We start from the raw sequence: 25,048 nt of genomic DNA on the forward strand, positions 1-25,048 counted from the left end.
TGAAGCCAACTCAGGCATGGCCACATTTTCTGAATGGTTCCAGATAAACAAATTATCTTTAAATGTTAAAAAATCCAACTTTATTATATTCACGAATAAGAAATATTGTAAAAATTGGCAGAAATTAAATGGAACAAGTCACATCCACTAGATTCCTCTGAGTTTTGATTGATGAAAAATGTGTCTGCAGCAAAGTGATGAAATCGGTTGGTATCATCAGAAAGATTAGTGGTTTGGTTCATCAGGCTTGCTTCCTAACTCTACACTATAACTTAATTTACCCATATCTCATCTACTGTATTGTCTGGGCCAGTACATATGCCTCCTACCTTCACAAATTACTCATCATACAAAATAAATGTGCAAGACTAGCCACCTCCTCTAATTCCTTGGCTCCATCTGCACATTTGTTTAAGAAACTCAATATCTTGTAATTTACGACATTAATGTATGCCAATTATGCACTTTCATCTACAAATACTCATACCCCCCAGACAGTTTACCTAAACCCTTCAATGGATTTTTCCAGGTTAATTCTGAAATCCGTCTATATTAAACAAGACACTGCGATAACCTTCACCATCCCCACTGTCGCACCTCACATAGTGAGTCAAAACATCATCATCCCTCAATAACTTCAAGCGAAGACTGGGGGTCAGCCTGATGAACCAAACTACTCAGTAATCTCCTCCATTAAGCCTAACTCACATGCACACACACATTTAAACAAAACATTTTATTTTTTTGTGATTCGTGAGCAATTAATTTATACTTTTATAATTAGTACGTTTTGTTATCCGTTTTAACAAACCTTTTTTATTTTTGTACTTATGTATTGTATATATTTTTTTTTTGTGGTGTGGATTTCATATAAGCCCTATTTTTATCTGTATTGTCTATCACTTGTTTTCTTTGGTGCAAATAAATACAACTAAACTAAAACAGCACCTGATACCATCACATGATACCATGATTAATATAGGCTAGCGAGGCTATCTGCATCCCTTTCCATGAACACTTAGTGTTTTGTTTTTTCCGTTTAAGAGGGATCTGTGAATTCTGGTGGAGTTTCTGTGTCTGAATTCATTCTATTCGAGAGAGTGGTGGAACAGAGTCATACAGAGACCTGTCACACAGGGGCGACAGGACTTCAGAACCTGCAGGCTGTGGTGAAGTGTATCACGCTGCATCGTACGAAGACCAGCCGTGTATGTGGGCAGCCTCTGGTCTCTCTGCCGGAGAGGAGTGTCAGTATAGAAGAGGTGGAGCTTACACAGAAAAAGAGGGAGGAATACGAGCTGGCACGCACAGAGGGACGCACCACCATCAGCAGGTATGTTGCAGAGGGGACCGTCCTCAGGAACTATGTGGATGTTCTGGCCATCCTGGTCAGGCTGAGACAGTTCTGCTGCCACCCTGACCTACTGGGTAAGAACTCTACACACACACAGGTGTGGTAGCTGTGACTCCTGCAGAGTTATGAGAGCATCTGATAGAGGGGCTGAGACTAGTGCTGGGCAGTGGCTCTGATGAGGAGTGTGCTGTGTGTCTGGACTGTCCGTCTGCCCATCATCACACACTGTGCACATGTCCACTGCAGACTCTGCATCACAGAGATCATACTTACTGAGCAGACGCGGTGCCCTCAAGGCCTGTGAGCTGGTGGAGTTTCCTCAGGAAGAGGAGGAAAGTTTATTTGGCAGGGACAATGTACACAAAACATAAGTCTCAGAATTAGCTGACAGCTAATTTACATCTGCAGACCCCAGGCAGGTGAACATATAAACATGACAACATTATGTACAAACAGACATTTAAACCCATAGATCAGGACATACAGACACATTTTTACATTTCATCAGGTGTAAAGTTGAATGCTTGCCAAGATGAATTGGCTATGTATCAGAATAATATGTAGGCCTTTCATTCAGGACAGATCATTGTGTTTCCAAAGGTAATTAAATATTCACTTTATTGTCCCCAAGGGGAAATATTTATTGGACACACATAGCTGCTGCATACAGTAACAATACAAACATGAAAGTACATTCAATCACAACCCACTGTCACAACTTCCTCTGAAGCTGCCTCCCCTCCTTGTTCGGGCAGGCTTCGGTGTTCGTCGTCACCGGCCTTTTAGCCACTGCCGCTCCTCATCTCATCATTCCATTTGTTTTGTCTTGTTTATTGTCTTGTCGTATTTACCGCACTGGAGTATATTACGCATTGATGCGTACTGCTGTGTTCCTGATGAAACTATATATTCTGTGATTTACCCTCCTGCGCCTGACTCCGTCCAAAATCACCCGCTACTGAATCACACACCCGAACATGGAGTCAGCAGGAGAAGAGAACATGCCTGGAGTCGTGGCGTGGGTCCGGGAGCATTCTACTTTGCTAGCCAGCTTGGGAGAAGCGATGGATCAGGTCGTCCAACACCTGGTGAGGAGAGGACCCGACCCTTCGGGACCAGTTGAGCGACCGGATCCAGCCACCCACACCCCAGCACTCAGAGGGATTCACCTATCCCGACCGAGGGAGTATGACGGGACAGCTGCCCACTGCCTCCTGCAGCTGGACCTCTACTTCTCAACCATCAGGCCGGCTCCATCGGAGCGGGAGAAGGTGTCCGCCCTCATCTCCTGCCTCTCGGGGAAAGCCCTGGAGTGGGCCAACGCGGTCTGGAGTGAAGGAGGAGCCGCGTTGGACAACTACAGGGAGTTCGCTCGCCTCTTCCGGGCAGTCTTCGATCACCCGCCCTAAGGTAAAGAGGTGGGTGAGCGGCTGGTCCAGCTGAGGCAGGGGACAAGGACAACGCAGGACTTTGCCCTGGAGTTTCGTACTCTAGCGGCTGGGTCCGGGTGGAACAAGCGGGTCCTTATCGACAGTTTCCGGTGCAGCCTGCGAGAGGACGTCCGAAGGGAGCTAGCCTGCCGGGATACCATGATGACTTTCGACCAGCTGGTGGACATGGCCATCCGGTTGGACAACCTGCTGGCTTCAAGAGGACGTCTTGGAAGGGACCTGCCCGTTTCACGCCCCTTCAACCCGGATTCCGTTCCAATGGAGCTGGGTGGTGCAGCGATCCAGGAGAACAGAGGACGACAGCTCCAGTGTCACTCTTGTGGCAGGAGAGGACATTCTGCTGCACGCTGTCGTCGGGGTTCTTCCGGGTCTGGAGGCGGCAGGCAGGGCACTCTCGCGTCACCCCAGGTAGCGCAAACCCACACTCGTTCAGAGCCCTCTGCTGTGCACTGCACCATACACGTCAACTTCCCTGATTACCCGGTAGTTCCCCAGTGTACGGCACTGGTCGATTCAGGTGCAACTGGGAACTTTATGGACCGAGCTTTAGCTAATAGTCTCTGTATTACATTGGTTTCCCTACCCATTCCATTGCCCATTAAAGCACTTGACAGTCGACCATTAGGGTCAGGTTTTGTTAGGGAAGTTACAGCACCAGTCATAATGGTTACGCAAGAGACCCATAGAGAGCAAGTCACCTTTTTTATTATTGAGTCTCCCGATTTCCCTGTTATGTTGGGTCTTCCCTGGTTAGCACTACACAACCCCACCTTTTCATGGCCGCAGAGGTTTCTCACGAGGTGGTCGCGAGAGTGTCAAGGTAGGTGTCTAGTTGTTTCCGTTGGTGCAACCACGGTGGAAAGTCCAGACACTACCTCCACCGTGCGCATTCCCCCCGAATACCTCGATTTGGCACAAGCGTTTTCCAAAACGCAGGCGACCAAATTACCACCTCATCGGGCGGGGGATTGTGCGATAAACCTCCGGGTAGATGCTGTGCCTCCCAGGAGTCATGTATATCCCCTGTCACAGGCTGAAACGGAGGCAATGGAGACATACATCTCTGAGTCCCTGTGCCAGGGGTTCATACGTCCCTCCACTTCGCCCCCCACCTCAAATGTATTATTTGTGAAGAAGAAAGACAAAGGTCTGTGCCCTTGCATTGATTACCGAGCACTTAACAAGGGGACAATTCGTTATGGTTATCCTCTACCCCTCATTCCATCTGTAATCGAGTCAATGCATGGGGCGCACTTCTTCACAAAATTAGGTCTCCGGAGTGCGTACAACCTGGTGCGTGTCCGAGAGGGGGACGAGTGGAAGACAGCATTCAGCACAACCATGGGGCATTACGAATACCTGGTGATGCTGTACTGTTTGATGAATGCTCCATCAGTCTTCCAGTCCTTTGTGAATGAGGTGTTTCGGGACATAATAATAATAATAATATGCCATTTAGCAGACGCTTTTGACTTCAAAGCGACTTACAGTCATGCGTGCATACATTTTTGTGTATGGGTGGTCCCGGGGATCGAACCCACTACCTTGGCGTTACAAGCGCCGTGCTCTACCAGCTGAGCTACAGAGGACCACAGGTCAGGACATGCTTGGTCGCGGTGTGTTGGTCTACATCGATGACATTCTGGTGTATTCCGCTACGCACGCCGAGCATGTGTCCCTGGTTCGCAAAGTGCTGGGCCGACTGTTGGAACATGACCTTTATGTCAAGGCAGAAAAGTGTCTGTTTTTCCAACTGTCCGTCTCCTTCCTCGAATACCACATCACCACTTCAGGTGTGGAGATGGAGGGAGACCGCATTTCAGCCGTGCGTAATTGGCCGACTCCAACCATGGTAAAGGAGGTGCAGCACTTTATTGGCTTTGCCAATTACTATCTGAGGTTTATCCGGGGCTTTGGCAAGGTCGCAGCTCCCATCACCTCTCTGTTGAAGGGTGGGCCATCCAGGCTCTGCTGAGGCTGACAGGGCTTTCAGTAACCTGAGGGCTCTGTTCACCTCAGCCCCGGTGCTGGCCCATCCCGATCCATCATTACCGTTCGTAGTGGAGGTGGATGCATCCGAGGTAGGGATAGGCGCTGTCCTATCACAATGCCTGTGCGCACCAACCAAGCTCCGCCCCTATGCCTTCTTCTCCAAGAAGCTCAGCCCAGTGGAGCAGAACTACGATGTTGGTGATCAGGTGCTGTTGGCTGTTGTCAGAGCCCTGGCCTTGTTGAGGCACTGGCTCGAAGGGGCGAAACACCCTTTCCTCGTCTGGACTGACCACCGTAACCTGGAGTACATCCGGGCAGCGAGGAGGCTGAACCCTCGCCAGGCCAGGTGGGCCCTGTTCTTCACACGGTTTGATTTTACACTGTCCTACATACCTTGATGCGCAGCTCCAGCAGTGCGCCGACACCGGCCTCGGGGACGTCCAGGAGGGCGCGGAGCGGTGCTGGGTCCCGGTGAGGGATATCCTCGATCCCTCCCTGTTGCAGGATTTCCACTGTCACCATCCGGCTCGCCCTGCTCCGCGTCCTCCTGGCCGTCCCCGATGCTGGTGTTGGCGCGCTGCTGGAGCTGCGCATCAAAGGGGGGGGGGGGGTACTGTCACGACTTCCTCCGAAGCTGCCTCCCCTCCTTTTTTCGGGCAGGCTTTGGCGTTCGTCGTCACCGGCCTTCTAGCCACTGCTGCTCCTCATCTCATCATTCCATTTGTTTTGTCTTGTTTATTGTGGAGGTATTATAGCTTGGTGGAGCTACTTTGTATTTGTATCGCCGGGATATTCACCAGTGTGCCTTGTTTTCTCCAGTGCGCCGTATTTACCGCACTGGAGTGTATTACGCTGTGTTCCTAATTTACCCTTCTGCGCCTGACTCCGTCTGATTTCGCGCGCCACACCCACCAAATCATACATAACCCACCAAATCACAGATGATTTAATCAAATATATATATATATATATATATATATATATATATATATATATATATATATACAGTTGAAGTCGGAAGTTTACATACACCTTAGCCAAAATGGGTCTTCCAAATGGACAATGACCCCAAGCATTACTTCCAAAGTTGTGGCAAAATGGCTTAAGGACAACAAAGTCAAGGTATTGGAGTGGCCATCACAAAGCCCTGACCTCAATCCTATAGAAAATGTGTGGGTAGAACTGAAAAAGCGTGTGCGAGCAAGGAGGCCTAAAAAACCTGACTCAGTTACACCAGCTCTGTCAGGAGGAATGGGCTAATATTCACCCAACTTATTGTGGGAAGCTTGTGGAAGGCTACCCGGAACGTTTGACCCAAGTTAAACAATTTAAAGGCAATGCTACCAAATACTAATTGAGTGTATGTAAACTTCTGACCCACTGGGAATGTGATGAAAGAAATAAAAGCTGAAATAAATCATTCTCTCTACTATTATTCTGACATTTCACATTCTTAAAATAAAGTGGTGATCCTAACTGACCTAAGACAGGGAATGTTTACTAGGATTAAATGTCAGGAATTGTGAAAAACTGAGTTTAAATGTATTTGGCTAAGGTGTATGTACACTTCCGACTTCAACTGTATATAGAAAATAAAGGTGTTGTTGGACCCTAGAGCAATTGTAAGAGTGGACCTGAGTAATGTCCACATTATGGACCACCACAGGTGAGGGGTCACCAACAGATTTGGGGTCAAAAACTATTTCCTCCGTTTGCTTGACCACTGCACAAACCTCTGTATCTCTGATCTATACACAGTGATTTCAGTGTCTATACATTAGACCCAGACTGCCTGTATCATCAGAAAACTGGACAAATAGTTGTCAGGGTTTCTACTTGTACATTAATTTGTATACAGTGTGAATAGGATGGGTGAACTCTCAGTCTTGGGGGGGGCACCTTAAAGACATTGGGCTCACACAGTGTCTCATTTACTCTGACCTGCTGGGTCCAATCAGTCAGAAATGAGTGATACCACCTGATGGTGTAGGGTTTGACTGACATCTGTCTGAGCTTACTGAGGAGGATGTGTGGCTGCAAGATGTGAAATGCTGAACTAAAATCCACAAATAGCAGTCGAGCATAGGCCTTGAGGTTCTCCAGATGTTGCAGGATGAGATGCACTATGCTGAGGATTGCTTCATCAGTGCCACGTTTGTATTTGGAAGTAAACTGATATGGGACCAACGGTGTGTTTAGTCTGACTGAAGCTTACACACCATGATCTTTTCAAGACACTTCATTACAATGGAGGTCAGAGCAACAGGTCTACAGTCTTCGTTTTCTTTGGGAGATCGAAGGCTTTTGGGGAAGATGGTTGATGATTGGGAATGTACAGACCTCTGAAAGACAGGGACCCAGGCTGGTGTAAGTTCTTCAACATAAAGCAGAGATGCCATTGGGGCCTGTTGCCAGTTTGCTTAAAGACTCTTGTGGCCTCTAGGGTTAAATTCTAACTTAGGGTCACAGCCATCAATAACAATGGTGTTGAGCATGTTAACACACGTTGCAGAGAAGTAATGTCAGTCAAACCATCTTTTCATCTGTTGTGTACAGTGGTTTTCTGGTGGGAGTCATAATTGTGATGGATTTTATTGTCAACCCTTGTCCTTGAATACTCTTATTCTAAGCTGGTTTGCTTCCCAATTCTACAAGAGTAATTATATTGAGCCAAAAACAATTGTATTGTCATCATCTGATTATAGTCAAATAAATGCAATGAGTTATAATAATTGGTTACATATCCTTTTAAGCGGTCCTTAATTACACTGTAACAAGTATTGTAGTTAACTGAAACAACTCATAGTTACAGTGTAATAACATGTAACTTTCCGAATGCAGTGTACTTCAAAATGTTTGTGAAAGTAATTTAAATAGGATTTGAACCCAGGTCTAGTTTCTAAGAAGGCAGAGCAGTTTGTGTGTTTTCATGACTGCGTGTGTGAAGGTCGGCATGCTTGCTACCCGGTGCTCTGACATCCCTTCACCCCCTCCCCTTCCCGGTATACACACACACAGAGAGGGATTATGTGGCCACTCCCCACTAGCAGCAGCTGGAGAGTGTACATAATGAGGCCACTGTGTCGTTGCTTCGTCACCACTCTGCTCTGCTCTCTCACCGTTAGCCTGACTTGCTCCCTGCACCTACGTTACCTACTCACTAATATTAGAGCATGTACACATTTATTTTCCTTTTTTATGCTACAAAGTAGACCTAACTAATATTTACTTAATGAAATTGCAGTTACTCTCCAAGATGAAGTTCCAGTGGCTGTTGTGTGCCGTTAAACTGGAGATGACTTAGCCTACACATAACTGAGCTTACTGAGAGTGAGACTGAGACTTAACTGAAATGATTTACAAATAGTTGGACACTCATTTATATCATTTGCATATACACTACATGGCCAAAAGTATGTGGACATGCCTTCAAATTAGTGGATTTGGCAATTTCAGCCACACCCATTGCTGACAAGGGTATAAAAATTGAGCACACCGCCATGCAATCTCCATAGACAAACATTGGCAGTAGAATGTCCTGTACTGAAGAGCTCAGTGACTTTTTCAACGTGGCACCGGCATAGGATGCCACCTTACACCTGGAGTGGTGTAAAACTCGCCGCCGTTGGACTCTGGAGCAGTGGAAACGTGTTCTCTGGAGTGATTAATCACTCTTCACAATCTGGCAGTCCGACGGATGAATCTGGGTTTGGCGGATGCCAGGAGAACGCTACCTGCCCCAATGCATAGTGCCAACTGTAAAGGTTGGTGGAGGAGGAATAATGGTTCGGGCTAGGCCCCCTTAGTTCCAGTGAAGGGAAATAACGCTAAAGCATACAATGACATTCTCGACGATTCTGTGCTTCCAACTTTGTGGCAACAGTTTTGGGAAGGACTTTTCCTGTTTCAGAATGACAATGCCCCCGTGCACAAAGCAAGGTCCATACAGAAATGGTTTGTCGAGATCGGTGTGGAAGAACTTGACTGGCCTGCACAGAGCCCTGACCTCATCAAACACCTTTGGGATGAATTGGAACACCGACTGCGAGCCAGGCCTAATCGCCCAACATCAGTGCCTGACCTCAGCAATGTTCCAACATCTAGTGGAAAGCCTCCCCAGAAGACTGGAGGCTGTTATAGCAGCAAAGGGGGGACCAACTCCATATTAATGCCCATGATTTTGGAATGAGATGTTCGACGAGCAGGGGTCCTCATACCTTTGGCCATGTAGTGTATCAGTGGTAACATTTTTGCCCTCAATAGGCAAAATCTACCACAAACCCAAATCTGCTTTGTGAAGGTGCTGTTGGGAAAATGCAAAACGGGAAAAACATCAAAGTCTCTGCACACTTCCAGTCAGATGCACATTAATTTTAATAGTTGCTAAGCTTTCGGTCAGTCGATCTTCATCAGAGCATCACATTTTGCTCTTGAAATTATGTCCCTTGAAGGCACTCAAAAGAAACCCAAAGCCTGACAATATTGCTTGGTGACGTTGTAGTGGTGGGCTCAGACAGGGGAGCCTGAATAAACTAGGACTATGGGCTATTGAGTCAAAAAACGGTGCCTGCCTGTAAATTTGAGCTTACTGCTGGCCCAGTCAGCAAGCGTAAACAATTTACAGTCAACGACCGGGGCTGTGCCCTGCCAGGATTTTGACCTAGCTCTTGCAACACCACAATATCCTTCTCCCATCCGGCTCACCAGTCACTGAGCACTAGCACATGGGAAGGAGTGGCAGCCTGCCTCTCTCCTCTCCTCAAATCTGGCCAAGGTGACACAGCTGATTTTACCTCCAGCAGCCACGTTGCCTCCTCAGCCGTCCTGCTATGGTTTGTCTTGTTTTATTGATTGGGGGGAGGGTAGGGAAGGGAAGGGGGTTGAGGGATTAGCTCGGGAGAGGATGTTCCTAGGTGGGGTCCACAGTAGCCTAAGGTTATGAGTTGCTCAGGAAAGGTTTGGGGAGTTTTTGTGGGATAAGTTATAGCTCAGACACACCGGTAGAATTGTCAAACATTTGCCTGCCAACACTACTTAGCACCTCTGAACAGAGGAGTGTCTGCAGTCGATCTCTTTTGTGTTTACACAGCCAAGACTTTGAAGTTGTCAGCCACTCAGCCTTGTTCAAATATTCCAAACTAGAAGGTGGCAGTAGCTTTGTTTGGCAATGCAAGTCTGTGTGTTGCTTATGTTCTAGATTCTAATGTTAGCTATGGCTGGGAATTGCCAGGGATCTCAAGATACGATATTATTACGATACTTAGGTGCCGATACTATATGTATTGCGATTCGATGTTCCAAACATATTGCTCACCAAATGTCTGCTGCAGAGGGACAAGAGACAGCCATGAGAAAATTTGTTTTGATCATAAGTAATTGAAATAAGTGCTGAAAACAAATTGGCTCCCTATTTAAAAAGAAGATGGAGAACAAGCTTTGAAGGACAAATACTGGACTTTTGGTGCAGGTACAGCCAACTAGCGCAAAAATAATATTGCGATATTGTCGATCCGATATATCGTCAAAAATAATATCCCGATATTTAACTGTATCGATTTTTTCCCCACATCACTAATGTTAGCTAGCTGTGCTAATGTTGCTATTTTGTAGAAAGACCTTATTGATACTAGCCAGATGGCCACAGCTAGATGACTATCTAGCAAGATGACAAATAAACGATTTAATTCACTGCCCATAATCCCATACTGCCAGCCGATAGCGAAATACTTAGCTAGCGTTAGCATATTCGCTAGCTAGCACAGCATAGCTAGCTAGCTATGGACACTGCACTAACTTGGCAGCTAACATAGGCAGCCGTTTAATGGAAACTAACTAATTCCGATTTAACAATGTCAATACTAGCTACAGTGATTAGCTAACTTGGGAGAAGTATTTAGTGTTGTGTGCATTGCGTCTGTGCACTTAGCTAGCTTCCATCCCATAGCCTACATTGCATATGAAGTGTGAATGTCTCATGACATTTAACTGTAGATGTACGGAGAAAATGCCCTCTTCTTTTCCTTTTTGTTGTCACTTCTGTGGCTCCCCCTCGTGGGGGTTCATGCTGTCTGATTGGCTCAAAGGCAAGTTGTTGGCCAATGACGAGCATTGCGATTCTGAAATCTTATCAGAAACATGTTGGGTCGTTTTCACAGCTTTGATGTCATCTGGACATTTTGCACATCAAATCTTTCCCGTTTAATTTTTTATATTTTTTTATTGTATTTTCTCCCCAGTCCCTAAACTTCTTTGCTTTGCGAAAGATGACAGAGACCTTTACCGATGTCAACTATCTATTACATTATTCTGTTGAGGAAGGGGTTATTTAGTCTTCTAGGGCAACATATAATGACAGAAGAGAAGCTACATGTATCAATTTGACTAACAAATAGCCGACCAAAATGTCGGAAATTATAAGCAGAAACATATCTAAATCAGGCAACAACAAAAAAATCCTGCACTTCCTGTCAACATTTTTTTCTACAGTCTTTGACTGTAGCCTATAGCACATTTTCTATATTTGCGGGTTAGGGTTAGATTTTCACTATCACATATAGTCGGGCGGTTGCAGATGGGTTATTGGTAAATGCGGGCGGGTGAGGGTGAACAAACAGCTGACCCGCGCACCACTAATAAGTACCTATCGGCAGTGAGGTTCTCAGTGTGTTTCATGCTTTAGGCATGTTAGTGAATTAAGCACATTGTGGTCTTTTCTTGTAGGTATTGGTTGGTGTGTGCATGAAGTTCAGTTTAGGCATGGTAGTCAATATAGGGATTTCTATTTCAGACAGAGGCTAGTATGTTTCTGTGGCCATTTCCATTTTAGACATAAGCTAGTCACGTCATGGTGATGTTATCTGGATTTCTGTTGGTGGCATGGTCAGTAGGCTTGGGCGGTATACCCTATATACCGTATAAAGGGGTAATTTGAAATACAGCTGAAATGATTTTCAATACCATAAAAAAGTAATCACACCCCTTGACTTTTTCTAAATGTTGTTGTTTTACATTACATTTTAGTCATTTAGCAGACGCTCTTATCCAGAGCGACTTACAGTTAGTGAATACATATATATATATATATTTTATATATACTGGCCCCCTTGTTGTGTTACAAAGTGGGAATAAAATAGATTTCTTTGTCATTTTTTGTCAACGATCTACATAAAATACTATATAAAAGTGGAAGAGAATTTTTATTTTTATTAAAATAAAATAAAACACTAATATCTTGATTAGATAAGTATTCAACTCTGAATCAATACATGTTAGAATCCCATTGGCAGCGATTACAGCTGTGAGTCTTTCTGGGTAAGTCTTTGCACACCTGGATTGCCCATTATTCTTAAAAAAATTATTCACGCTCTGTCAAGTTGGTTGTTGATCATTGCTAGACAAACAAACTCTGTAACTGTTTTAAAATCCCCATTGGCCTCATGGTGAAATCCCTGAGCAGTTTACTTCCTCTCAGTCAACTGAGTTAGGAAGGGCGCCTGTATCTTTGTAGTGACTGGGTGTATTGATACACCATCCAAAGTGTAATTAATAACTTCACCATGCTCAAAGGGATATTTCCCCCAAAATCATCTACCAATAGGTACCCTTCTTTGCGAACCATTGGAAAACCTCCCTGGTCTTGAATCTGTGCTTGAAATTCACTGCTCAATTGAGGGACCTTACAGATAATTGTATGTGTGGGGTACAGAGATGGGGTAGTCGTTTAAGCTTCTTGGTTACAGCAGAGACCATCAATCCCCTCCTGGATCGCGATCCCTGTTGTCTAAATTTGTTTTGTGGGTCAAATCATAAAAAATAAAAAAATGTATTTTCCTACAGATAAAATTACATTTGGAAATAAATAACGCCCCTTGTGTCTGTAATACCATATACCTCGGTATGGTACAGGGGCGGTATGAAGGTATGTCAATCTGGATATCGCCCAACCCTGTATTTGTATGAAAAGGGTGGTATGCACACATCCATAAAAATGTAGGATAATGTAGGGCATTTTCATGTAAAAAGCCCCATGAGCACTAGCATGTGAAGTTCATAGGAGCACATCAAATTTGGTTTCAAATGAAAGCTGAGTCTATATTTTTGATAAATTAAGGCATATATAAACTGTTCAATCATTTTCCATAGGAATAAGCTAAGCCTTTGGTTTCTGGTCAAAGAGATGGTAAAGGGGTCTTAGAAAACATCTAGCAGAAAAAGTCTTAAAAGGTATTAGAAATTCATTAAACACAATAATGTTGAAGTAAAGACCCCTATTTAGTTTTGCAGAAATTAAAATAAAATCCAATTTTATTGGTCACATACACATATTTAGCAGATGTTATTGCGGGTGTAGCGAAATGCTTGTGTTCCTAGCTCCAACAGTGTAGTAGTATCTAACAATTCACAACAATACACACATCTAAAAGTAAAATAATGGAATTAAGAAATATATACAGTGCCTTCGGAAAGTATTCAGATGCCTTGACTTTTTCCACATTTTGTTATGTTACAGCCTTATTCTAAAATTGATTAAATTGTTTTTTCCCCCCTCATCAATCTACACACAATACCCCATAATGACAAAGCAAAACATAGGTTTTTAGAAATTTCTGCAAATTAATTACAAATAAAAAACGGAAATATCTATTTTTATAAGTATTCAGACCCTGTACTTTGTTGAAGCACCTTTAGCAGCGATTACAGCCTCGAGTCTTCTTGGGTATGACGCTACAAGCTTGGCACACCTGTATTTGGGGAGTTTCTCCCATTCAAGCTCTGTCAGGTTGGATGGAGAGTGTTGCTGCACAGCTATTTTCAGGTCTCTCCAGAGATGTTCGATCGGGTTCAAGTCCGGGCTCTGGCTGGGCCACTCTAGGACATTCAGAGACTTGTCCCGAAGCCACTCCTGCTTTGTCTTGGCAGTGTGCTTAGGGTCGTTGTCCTGTTGGAAGGTGAACCTTCACCCCAGTCTGAGGTCCTGAGCAGGTTTTCATCAAGGTTCTCTCTGTACTTTGCTCCGTTCATCTTTGCGTCGATCCTGACTAGTCTCCCAGTCCCTGCCAATGAAAACATTGCATGATGCCGCCACCACCATGCTTCACCGTAGGGATGCTGCCAGGTTTCCTCCAGATGTGATGCTTGGCATTCAGGCCAAAGAGTTCAACATTGGTTTCATCAGTACACTCCTGAGTGGCGCAGTGGTCTAAGGCACTGCATCGCAGTACTAACTGTGCCACTAGAGATCCTGGTTCGAATCCAGGCTCTGTCGCAGCCGGCCGCGACCGGGAGACTCATGGGCGGCGCACAATTGGCCCAGCGTCGTCCAGGGTAGGGGAGGGAATGGCCGGCAGGGATGTAGCTCAGTTGATAGAGCATGGCGTTTGCAACGCCAGGGTTGTGGGTTCGATTCCCACGGGGGGCCAGTATAAAAAAAATATTTAAAAAAATATGTATTCACTAACTGTAAGTCGCTCTGGATAAGAGTGTCTGCTAAATGACTAAAATGTAAATGTAATCGGACCAGAGAATCTTGTTTCTCATGATCTGAGAGTTTTTAGGTGCCTTGTGGCAACTCCAAGCGGGCTGTCATGTGCCTTTTACTGAGGACTGGCTTCCGTCTGGTCACTCTACCATAAAGGCCTGATTGGTGGAGTGCTGCAGAGATGGTTGTTCTTCTGGAAGTTTCTCCCATCTCCAGAGAGGAACTCTAAAGCTCTGTCAGAGTGACCATTGGGTTCTTGGTCACCTCCCTGATCAAAGCCCTTCTCCCCCGATTGCTCAGTTTGGCAGGGCGGCCAGCTCTAGGAAGAGCGTTGGTGGTTCCAAACTTCTTCCATTTAAAAATGATGGAGGCCACTGTTTTCTTGGGGACCTTCAATGCTGCAGAAATCTGTGCCTCGACACAATCCTGTCTCGGCGCTCTACGGACAACTCATGGCTTGGTTTTTGCTCTGACATGCACTGTCAACTGTGGGACCTTATATAGACAGGTGTGTGCCTTTCCAAATCATGTCCAATCAATTGAATTTACCACAGGTGGACTCCAATCAAGTTGTAGAAACATCTCAAGGATGATCAATGGAAACATTTGCTAAAATGTCTAAAAACCTGTTTTCACTTTGTCATTATGGGGTATTGTGTGTCGATTGCTGAGGAAAATGTTTTATTTAGTCAATTTTAGAATAAGGCTGTAACGTAACAAAATGTGAATACTTTCCGAAGGCACTATAAATATTAGGACGAGCAAAGGTCAGCCTCGAAACCTTAATGACTTGGAGAAGATCTGCAAAGAGGAGTGGGACAAAATCCCTCCTGAGATGTGTGCAAACCTGGTGGCCAACTACAAGAAACGTCTGACCTCTGTGATTTCCAACAAGGGTTTTGCCACCAAGTACTAAGTCATGTTTTGCAGAGGGTCAAATACTTATTTCCCTCATTAAAATGCAAATCAATTCATAACATTTTTGACATGTGTTTTTGTGGATTTTTTTGAGATGAGTAAAGCAGTATGTAAACATTATTAAAGTGACTATTGTTCCATTATTAAAGTGGCCAGTGATTCTATGTATATAGGGCAGCAGCCTCTAAGGTGCAGGTTTGAGTAACTGAGTGGTAGCCGGCTAGTGATGGCTATTTAACAGTCTGATGGCCTTGAGATAGAAGCTGTTTTTCAGTCTCTTGGTCCCAGCTTTGATGCACCTGTACTGACCTTGCCTTCTGGATGATAGTGGGGTGAACAGGCCGTGGCTCGGGTGGTTGATGTCCTTGATGATCTTTTTGGCCTTCCTGTGACATCTGGTGCTGTAGGTGTCCTGGAGGGCAGGCAGTGTGCCCCCGGTGATGCGTTGGGCAGACCGCACCACCCTCTGGAGAGCCCTGCGGATGCGGGCGGTGCAGTTGCCGTACCAGGCGGTGATACAGCCGAACAGGATGTTCTCAATTCTGCATCTGTAAAAGTTTGTGAGGGTCTTAGGGGCCAAGCCACATTTTTTCAGCCTCCTGAGGTTGAAGAGGCGCTGTTACGCCTTCTTCACCACACTGTCTGTGTGGGTGGACCATTTCAGATTGTCAGTGATGTGTACGCTGAGGAACTTGAAGCTTTTCACCTATAGAAATGAGAAAATATCTTAAAGATATGATAATGAAAAGTTCACAGAAGTAACATGTAAATTAGTTAGTGTTTTTACTGATAATTTGGTAACAGAATGACCAAAAAATCAGTAACAGAATGACTGAATTGGCTACAATGGGAATTCATAGTAATCACAAACCACGTTTTGTTCCACTGTATGTATCATAACATATATAACTGTTTTCTTTCTCTTTCTGTCATGTCTGGACAATCCCCCCCTCTCTCCCTGTCTCTCTCTTATCTTTCTCCAGTTAATGTCACCTCTCCCGGCTCTTACTGACACCTACCCATGAGCCCACCCCTTTTAAAAATGTAACCAGCCATCTCACCCACTGAGCACCGACTGACAAAGGAAAAGTTGTTGAAATTTTGTCCGTCCAAATCTGAACCAATCAAAAGACATCTGTTTCACAAGTTTGGACAGCACAGTACTGTACTTTACTGTACTGAAATGTAATGTGCTGTACTGTGGTCTGTGATACTGTGAGACATATTTTCAATCTTAATTTGGAGTAGATATTTAAAAGGTTTTGGAAAACATGGTCACATTAAAAACTGAGGGAGATTTGACCGTCATTCTGTTACCAAACTTTACATCTGCACTGTTTTTTCGAGTAAATGTGTTTTTGTAAAATTATCACTGGAAATTGATAAAAGTAGTCATTGTGCATACAGTTGTATGGTTTAACTTTGCAATCAATGGTTTTTGTTTGGCATACTTTTAAAAATCTGAGTCTCAGTGTCATTCTGTTACCGTGGAGTTGCCCAGAAGTATATCATTGTATTTATATGATTAAATTCAGACTCTCACTAGTTAAAAGTTGAATTACTGTTTGTCTTTGTATTTTGGCTTTTGGCCAGATGAGACTGAACGTTATAGTACTTCCTGTATGTATGTTTGAGTTGGCATGCCATGCATACTGGTACTTAAAGTATGTATGTGGTCTGTTTGTGCTTTTGCCTACTCCATTGTCATTGTCAAGCCAAACATAGCATGACAATTCCATAAGGAGTTGGAAAGAGAGCAGAAAGAGCAAAAAAAAGCCAGTATAGTCTGCCCTCTATTTCTAATAGCAAGCTCTTTTTTGGCATTCATCATGTTTATTGTGGGTTAGATTCCTGCACAGTTAATGCATGTGTTAACTGTGTAAGGCCGGAATACAAGTGATTGTTAATCAGCCTCAAATCGCATAATGTTCCCTGCGAATGTGTATTTGGTGGTTTGACTTCTCAGCAACATCTTTCATTGGATATTGATGCAAAACCATACCTAACAGTTGGTAGCACTTCTTCTCAAAATGAACGACACGGTTTTGTAGTATTCCACCTAACTGTCTTAAACTCACTATATCATAAATTAGATTTTTGGTAATGCGTAAACAAATAATATTTTCGAAATGCTATGAAAATTCAAAACTTTTATTTAGAATTATCAAGGGATTGCATGTGTTAAATATCTGCCTTCCAGCCTAACCCAGCCTGTTTCTTCACTGTCCTGTATGTCTGTCCCGCAGCATAACCCAGCCTGTCTCACTGTCCATGTCTCACACAGCCTAAGCCAGGGCTGTCCCCTTTGGCCTCGTCCCCTGGCTCTGAGGAGGCGTCCTGCCACGTCTCCATGTCGTCGCCCCCAGCCTCCCAGTCCCAGTCGCGGGTGAAGTATGTGTCCCTGGGTGTGCTGGTGCTGCAGACCACCTCGTTGGTGCTCACTATGAGGTACTCGCGCACGCTGCAGGGCGAGGGGCCCCGCTACCTAGCCTCCTCAGCCGTGGTTTCGGCCGAGATGCTCAAGATCCTCACCTGCCTGCTGCTCGTCTTCTACGACCACAGTGAGTATAGTGATCGATCTGGCTGTCCGTCTGGCTGTCCGTGTGCCCGGCTTTCTGTCTGTCTGTAACACAGTGAATGGATGAACAATGACAACAAAGAAAATATTACTACAGTCTCTTTGTCTATCTATCTTGTTCTTAGGATTCAGTGTGTGAGTGTTAAATCTTTGTTTCTCTTTCTGTCAGGCTTCAGTGTTCGGGCGTTGAATCGTGTGCTGAATGAAGAGATTCTTAATAAGCCCATGGAGACGTTGAAGCTGGCCATCCCATCAGGCATCTACACACTCCAGAACAACCTGCTTTATGTCGCCCTGTCCAACCTGGATGCTGCTACCTACCAGGTGAGAGACGTGACGTGTGCGCTTGTATGTGGCAACATGTATAAGGGGAACAAAAGTGGACCAAGAATGGAGCCCTGAGGGACTCCACACTCCATTTCATGTCCAGTTTTTGACTGGCAGGAGTTTAAATCGATATTGTCCCCAACCAGGTGACGTACCAGCTGAAGATCCTGACCACAGCACTGTTTTCAGTGTCCATGCTGGGGAAGAGACTGGGGTTCTACCAGTGGCTCTCCCTGCTCATCCTCATGACTGGTATCGCTCTCGTACAGGTGACAAGACTAAACACACCCCACAAGTCAATAACTTCTCATTCATACCAAATCTATGAAAGTTGGTTGGTTTTAGGTCTGTTTGGATGTGTTTTTGTCTCTGATTAGTCATGGACTTTTGTGTATCCACATTAGGGAGGTAGAAGTCTAAAGTTCAAAAAATTTTCAGAATCATTTGCATAATTCAGTGGTAACATGATCTCCATGAAAAGTTTATAGAATTTTGCAACCTTACTCCACATGCACATCCTTGTTTGTGGGTGTTACATACTGAATGTTGTTGATGTACTGTGTGTTTGTCTCTGCAGTGGCCTACAGAGTCTATGGGTGGGCCATCTCAGAGGCCTCTGTCTGCAGGCTCCCAGTTAGTAGGTGTGATAGCGGTACTGATAGCCTGCTTCTCCAGTGGTTTCGCTGGAGTCTACTTTGAGAAGATCCTCAAAGAAACCAAACAGAGTGTGTGGGTCCGCAACATCCAGTTAGGTCAGCATCACTGGAATCTGTGTATGTGTGTATGTGTATCCTTGAGTGTGTCTCTTTGTGTATGCATGTTTGTTTCATTGATAAATTCTACATAAACTGTACTTCACACTGTCTTTCTGGCTCTTGGTATGTGTAAATATTTTTCCACTTTCTCTATAAAGAACACACCATTATATTTAATGGTCTCCATGTAATCAAGTGAGTTTTATAGCTCCTCAGAAATGTAAAAAATGAAATAATTTACTTCATTTAAACCCAATGTATTCACACAACAGTATAGCAACTTTAGGTTGGAGGCACCATCCCATAGCCCTTGTAATTTAAATCATGTAGCTATTAACAGTAGATATTGTCACTAAGTCTTAGGCAATGTTCTGGTGCCAAAATGCTGGTCTTAGCTCATTAAACCATAAACTATACAAGCATGTAATTATAAACCATGGCAAACAATGGAATGCTTAACAATTATTTTAAAGAATCCTCCCTCAAAACCTCACCCATTTCTCTCTCTCTCTCTCTCTCACGTATTGACACTCTCACACACACACACTCACACACGTACATGCACACACACAATCACCATATACGTTGCTGCTACTATTTATCATATGTATCCTGCTGCTCAGTCACTTCTCCCTCTGATTACATCTACATACTGTAACTACCTCAACTATCACCAGTATCCCTGCACATTGATATTGGTACTGGTATTGACCTTGTGTGTATATACACTGCTCAAAAAAATAAAGGGAACACTTAAACAACACAATGTAACTCCAAGTCAATCACACTTCTGTGAAATCAAACTGTCCACTTAGGAAGCAACACTGATTGACAATACATTTCACATGCTGTTGTGCAAATGGAATAGACAACAGGTGGAAATTATAGGCAATTAGCAAGACACCCCCAATAAAGAAGTGGTTCTGCAGGTGGTGACCACAGACCCCTTCTCAGTTCCTATGCTTCCTGGCTGATGTTTTGGTCACTTTTGAATGCTGGCGGTGCTTTCACTCTAGTGGTAGCATGAGACGGAGTCTACAACCCACACAAGTGGCTCAGGTAGTGCAGCTCATCCAGGATGGCACATCAATGCGAGCTGTGGCAAGAAGGTTTGCTGTGTATGTCAGCGTAGTGTCCAGAGCATGGAGGCTCTACCAGGAGACAGGCCAGTACATCAGGAGATGTGGAGGAGGCCGTAGGAGGGCAACAACCCAGCAGCAGGACCGCTACCTCCGCCTTTGTGCAAGGAGGAGCAGGAGGAGCACTGCCAGAGCCCTGCAAAATGAACTCCAGCAGGCCACAAATGTGCATGTGTCTGCTCAAACAGTCAGAAACAGACTCCATGAGGGTGGTATGAGGGCCCGACGTCCACAGGTGGGGGTTGTGCTTACAGCCCAACACCGTGCAGGACGTTTGGCATTTGCCAAAGAACACCAAGATTGGCAAATTCGCCACTGGCGCCCTGTGTTCTTCACAGATGAAAGCAGGTTCACACTGAGCACGTGACAGACGTGACAGAGTCTGGAGACGCCATGGAGAACGTTCTGCTGCTTGCAACATCCTCCAGCATGACCGGTTTGGTGGTGGGTCAGTCATGGTGTGGGGTGGCATTTCTTTGGGGGGCCGCACAGCCCTCCATGTGCTCGCCAGAGGTAGCCTGACTGCCATTAGGTACCGAGATGAGATCCTCAGACCCCTTGTGAGACCATATGCTGGTGCGGTTGGCCCTGGGTTCCTCCTAATGCAAGACAATGCTAGACCTCATGTGGCTGGAGTGTGTCAGCAGTTCCTGCAAGAGGAAGGCATTGATGCTATGGACTGGCCCGCCCGTTCCCCAGTCCTGAATCCAATTGAGCACATCTGGGACATCATGTCTCGCTCCATCCACCAACGCCACGTTGCACCACAGACTGTCCAGGAGTTGGCGGATGCTTTAGTCCAGGTCTGGGAGGAGATCCCTCAGGAGACCATCCGCCACCTCATCAGGAGCATGCCCAGGCGTTGTAGGGAGGTCATACAGGCACGTGGAGGCCACACACACTACTGAGCCTCATTTTGACTTGTTTTAAGGACATTACATCAAAGTTGGATCAGCCTGTAGTGTGGTTTTCCACTTTAATTTTGAGGGTGACTCCAAATACAGACCTCCATGGGTTGATAAATTTGATTTCCATTGATAATTCTTGTGTGATTTTGTTGTCAGCACATTCAACTATGTAAAGAAAAAAGTATTTAATAAGATTATTTCATTCATTCAGATCTAGGATGTGTTGTTTAAGTGTTCCCTTTATTTTTTTGAGCAGTGTATATATATATATTTTTTGTGTGTGTTTATTTTACCTGACTTAGTGTTATTGATTCCATGCTCTTTTTAAGACACTTTTCTATATCTTTTTTAAAATATTGAATACTGCATTGTTGAGGAAGAGCTTGCAAGTTAGCATTTCACTACACTGTTTACACCTGCTGTATCCTGTGCATGTAACAAATAAACTTTGATTTGATCTCTTTCCCTCTCCTAGGTTTGTTTGGCCTGGTGTTTGGTCTAATTGGAGTGTTTGTGTACGACGGAGAGAGAGTGAAGGAGTCCGGAATGTTCCAAGGTTACAACTCAATCACCTGGACCGTTGTAGCCCTGCAGGTAGTGTACATATGCTTAAGTTATCGTTTCAAAAAGCGTATACATTTTATTATAACATAGGCCAGGGGTCGGCAACCTTTTTTGTGTGGAGTGACAATTTACAATTTATCCTACAATTTCTAATGATCTGTGTGCCAGTTATGATTTTCATATGTGCATTACAACTAATTGTGTCTATTGAATAACTAATTGCCCGAAAAACAGGAAGAATTCCATCAAACTCGCTAAACAGAGGCGCTGTCCATTAGCACCACGGACTTGACCTTGGAACATAGATTCTCTTGGTGAATGATACAGTGACATTTAACCACGAGGTGGCCAATCTTGTCTTCAAGCAGCTTTTGCGAATCCTTTATGTTTCCCCACCATAGCGGGGGCACCGTCAGTTGTAACAGTTTTTAATATCGACACCTCTCTCCTCAAAATGATCTGTGAAGGCTTTTGCTACATCTTCCCCTTTAGTAGTACCATGCATGGGTTTTAGACGAAGCAGCTCCTCACGTACCTGCTCTGAGTCACAGTATCTTGCAACAACTGTCAGATGTGGAATGTCATTCACATCCACACTCTCATCAAGAGCCACACTAAACATAGGTGCATCTTGAATCTTTTATTTTTTACCCCTTTTTCGATCTTGTCTCATCGCTGCAACTCCCCAACGGGCTCAGGAGGCAAAGGTCGAGTCATGTGTCCTCCGAAACATGACCCACCAAACTGCACTTCTTAACACCCGCCCGCTTAACCCGGAAGCCAGCCGCACCAATGTGTCGGAGGAAACACTGTTCAACTGACGACGAGGTCAGCCTGCAGGCGCCCGGCCCGCCACAAGGAGTTGCAAGAGAGAGATGAGCCCCAGATCGAGGGAGATTATCAGTGGTCTTGTATGTCTTCCATTTCCTAATAATTGCTCCCACAGTTGATTTCTTCAAACCAAGCTGCTTACCTATTGCAGATTCAGTCTTCCCAGCCTGGTGCAGGTCTACAATTTTGTTTCTGGTGTCCTTTGACAGCTCTTTGGTCTTGGCCATAGTGGAGTTTGGAGTGTGACTGTTTGAGGTTGTGGACAGGTGTCTTTTATACTGATAACAAGTTCAAACAGGTGCCATTAATACAGGTAACGAGTGGAGGACAGAGGAGCCTCTTAAAGAAGAAGTTACAGGTCTGTGAGAGCCAGAAATCTTGCTTGTTTGTAGGTGACCAAATACTTATTTTCCACCATAATTTGCAAATAATAATAATTACAGGCCTCTCTCATCTTTTTAAGTGGGAGAACTTGCACAATTGGTGGCTGACTAAATACATTTTTTTCCCCACTGTAACTTTGGTGCGAAAAGTGCAAATCAATCCTAGAACAACAGCAAAGGACCTTGTGAAGATGCTGGAGGAAACAGGTACAAAAGTATCTATATCCACAGTAAAACGAGTCCTATATCGACATAACCTGAAAGGCCGCTCAGCAAAGAAGAAGCCACTGCTCCAAAACCGCCATAAAAAAGACAGACTACGGTTTGCAGCTGCACATGGGGACAAAGATCGTCCTTTTTGGAGAAATGTCCTCTGGTCTGATGAAACAAAAATGGAACTGTTTGGCCATAATGACCATCATTATGTTTGGAGGAAAAAGGGGGATGCTTGCAAGCCGAAGAACACCATCCCAACCGTGAAGCATGGGGGTGGCAGCATCATGCTGTGGGGGTGCTTTGCTGCAGGAGGGACTGGTGCACTTCACAAAATAGATGGCATCATGAGGAAGGAAAATTATGTGGATATATTGAAGCAACATCTCAAGACATCAGTCAGGAAGTTAAAGCTTGGTCGCAAATGGGTCTTCCAAATGGACAAGCATACTTCCAAAGTTGTGGCAAAATGGCTTAAGGACAACAAAGTCAAGGTATTGGAGTGGCCATCACAAAGCCCTGACCTCAATCCTATAGAAAATGTGTGGGCAGAACTGAAAAAGTGTGTGCGAGCAAGGAGGCCTACAAACCTGACTCAGTTACACCAGCTCTGTCAGGAGGAGTGGACCAAATTTCACCCAACTTATTGTGGGAAGCTTGTGGAAGGCTACCCGAAACGTTTGACCCAAGTTAAACAATTTAAAGGCAGTGCTACCAAATACTAATTGAGTGTATGTAAACTTCTGACCTACTGGGAATGTGATGAAAGAAATAAAAGCTGAAATAAATCATTCTCCCTACTATTATTCTGACATTTCACATTCTTAAAATAAAGTGGTGATCCTAACTGAGCTAAAACAGGGAATTTTTACTAGGATGAAATGTCAGGAATTGTGAAAAACTGAGTTTAAATGTATTTGGCTAAGGTGTATGTACACTTCCGACTTCAACTGTATTCTGACTATTCACTTTAGGTGTGTGTGCACAGTTGTGTATGAGAGAGAAAGAAAATTAAATAAGAGAGAGGCAAAGTAAGTGAATGTTTGTTCATGCTTGAACGCCTATGTATATGTGTGCATTTATGTGTGACTGGTTGTGTGTATTCTGTCTTCCATCAAATCCATGTCCTCTGTGTGTTCTTTGTGTTTCCAGGCTCTGGGTGGGTTGGTCATAGCAGCAGTCATTAAGTATGCAGACAACATCCTGAAGGGCTTTGCCACGTCACTCTCCATCATCCTGTCAACACTCATATCCTACTTCTGGTTGAAGGACTTCGACCCAACCAGGTACACACACACACACTTTGATAAATAATTTGGCCAGGTCGGTCTTGGACAAAAGGTTCACGTCTCCACAGAGAGATAAGTATATAAAACGATATAAAGCATCAAGGGCGTTTTCACATATAAATGACCTGTATTATCTAGATCCTGGAGCATTTGGTACTCTGATCCGTGCTATAAAGCATATGTGAAACACAAAAGAAAAGCCTGCCCCAAACCAATCTTGGTCCCTTCCCTGCCCATCCAATATCCAGGACCAGAGTACAAGCAGTTGTTCAAGTCATCTGCACCAGGGAGCTGAATTCATATGTGAAAACGCCCTGATTATACATTTCTGCCTACAGCTCTAACAACGTCCTCTTTCTCTCTCTCCCAGTGTGTTCTTCCTGGGAGCAGTGCTGGTCATTGCTGCCACCTTCCTTTACAGCCACGAGGGCAAGAGGCCTGCCATCAACCGTAGCAAAGTGTAGAGGGAGATCCATCACCCACAGCCTTGGAACTCCAAAGAAGAGACACACAGGGCAAGATGGACGGAGGAATATGTTGCTGAGAAGTGGTGCTGAGCAATTAACCAAAATGTCGGTTATTTTTCCATTTTAAAACAACTAATTGACCGACCTTAGTTCAATTATTTGAATTCCATTTCGCTGCAGTTTCTCTAGAGATAAATCAGATCATGCAAGAACTGTGCGATGTAGTAGGGAGTTGAAGTTTCCAACAGGCCAATGTTCTACATAGTTTAGCATAGAAAACGTGATAATTATCTACAAAGACCATAATTCATTGCGCGGCTACTTGTCTGGTCTGTTTTTTTTTTTGCCTGCTAGGAAGAGACAGAGGAATGCGCAATCAAGAGTGCATACATAAGAGAGCA

The 25,048-nt window shown here is 44.5% G+C and overlaps 1 protein-coding gene across 1 annotated transcript; it reads left to right on the plus strand.

Annotated features, from left to right (window-relative positions):
* Window positions 1–9,508: 9,508 nt before the first annotated feature.
* LOC121535002 (UDP-N-acetylglucosamine transporter) lies at window positions 9,509–24,848 on the plus strand. Its single transcript, XM_041841649.2, has 8 exons — window positions 9,509–9,629; window positions 17,478–17,754; window positions 17,941–18,095; window positions 18,245–18,367; window positions 18,676–18,850; window positions 21,376–21,494; window positions 24,044–24,177; window positions 24,551–24,848. The coding sequence occupies exons 1-8, from the start codon at window positions 9,627–9,629 to the stop codon at window positions 24,642–24,644; spliced, it is 1,080 nt and encodes a 359-aa protein (XP_041697583.2). The 5' UTR covers window positions 9,509–9,626; the 3' UTR covers window positions 24,645–24,848.
* Window positions 24,849–25,048: the final 200 nt, after the last annotated feature.

The sequence above is a fragment of the Coregonus clupeaformis genome, unplaced genomic scaffold, assembly GCF_020615455.1.
Source record: "Coregonus clupeaformis isolate EN_2021a unplaced genomic scaffold, ASM2061545v1 scaf0247, whole genome shotgun sequence".
NCBI classification, from domain to species: domain Eukaryota; kingdom Metazoa; phylum Chordata; class Actinopteri; order Salmoniformes; family Salmonidae; genus Coregonus; species Coregonus clupeaformis.

What these genes read in the sequence shown, in the direction of transcription:
- LOC121535002 (XM_041841649.2), top strand. An exon ending in TGGATGCTGCTACCTACCAG is followed by an intron (nt 18,096 to 18,244) that starts GTGAGAGACGTG and finishes GTCCCCAACCAG; the next exon opens with GTGACGTACCAGCTGAAGAT. An exon ending in AAGGACTTCGACCCAACCAG is followed by an intron (nt 24,178 to 24,550) that starts GTACACACACAC and finishes TCTCTCTCCCAG; the next exon opens with TGTGTTCTTCCTGGGAGCAG.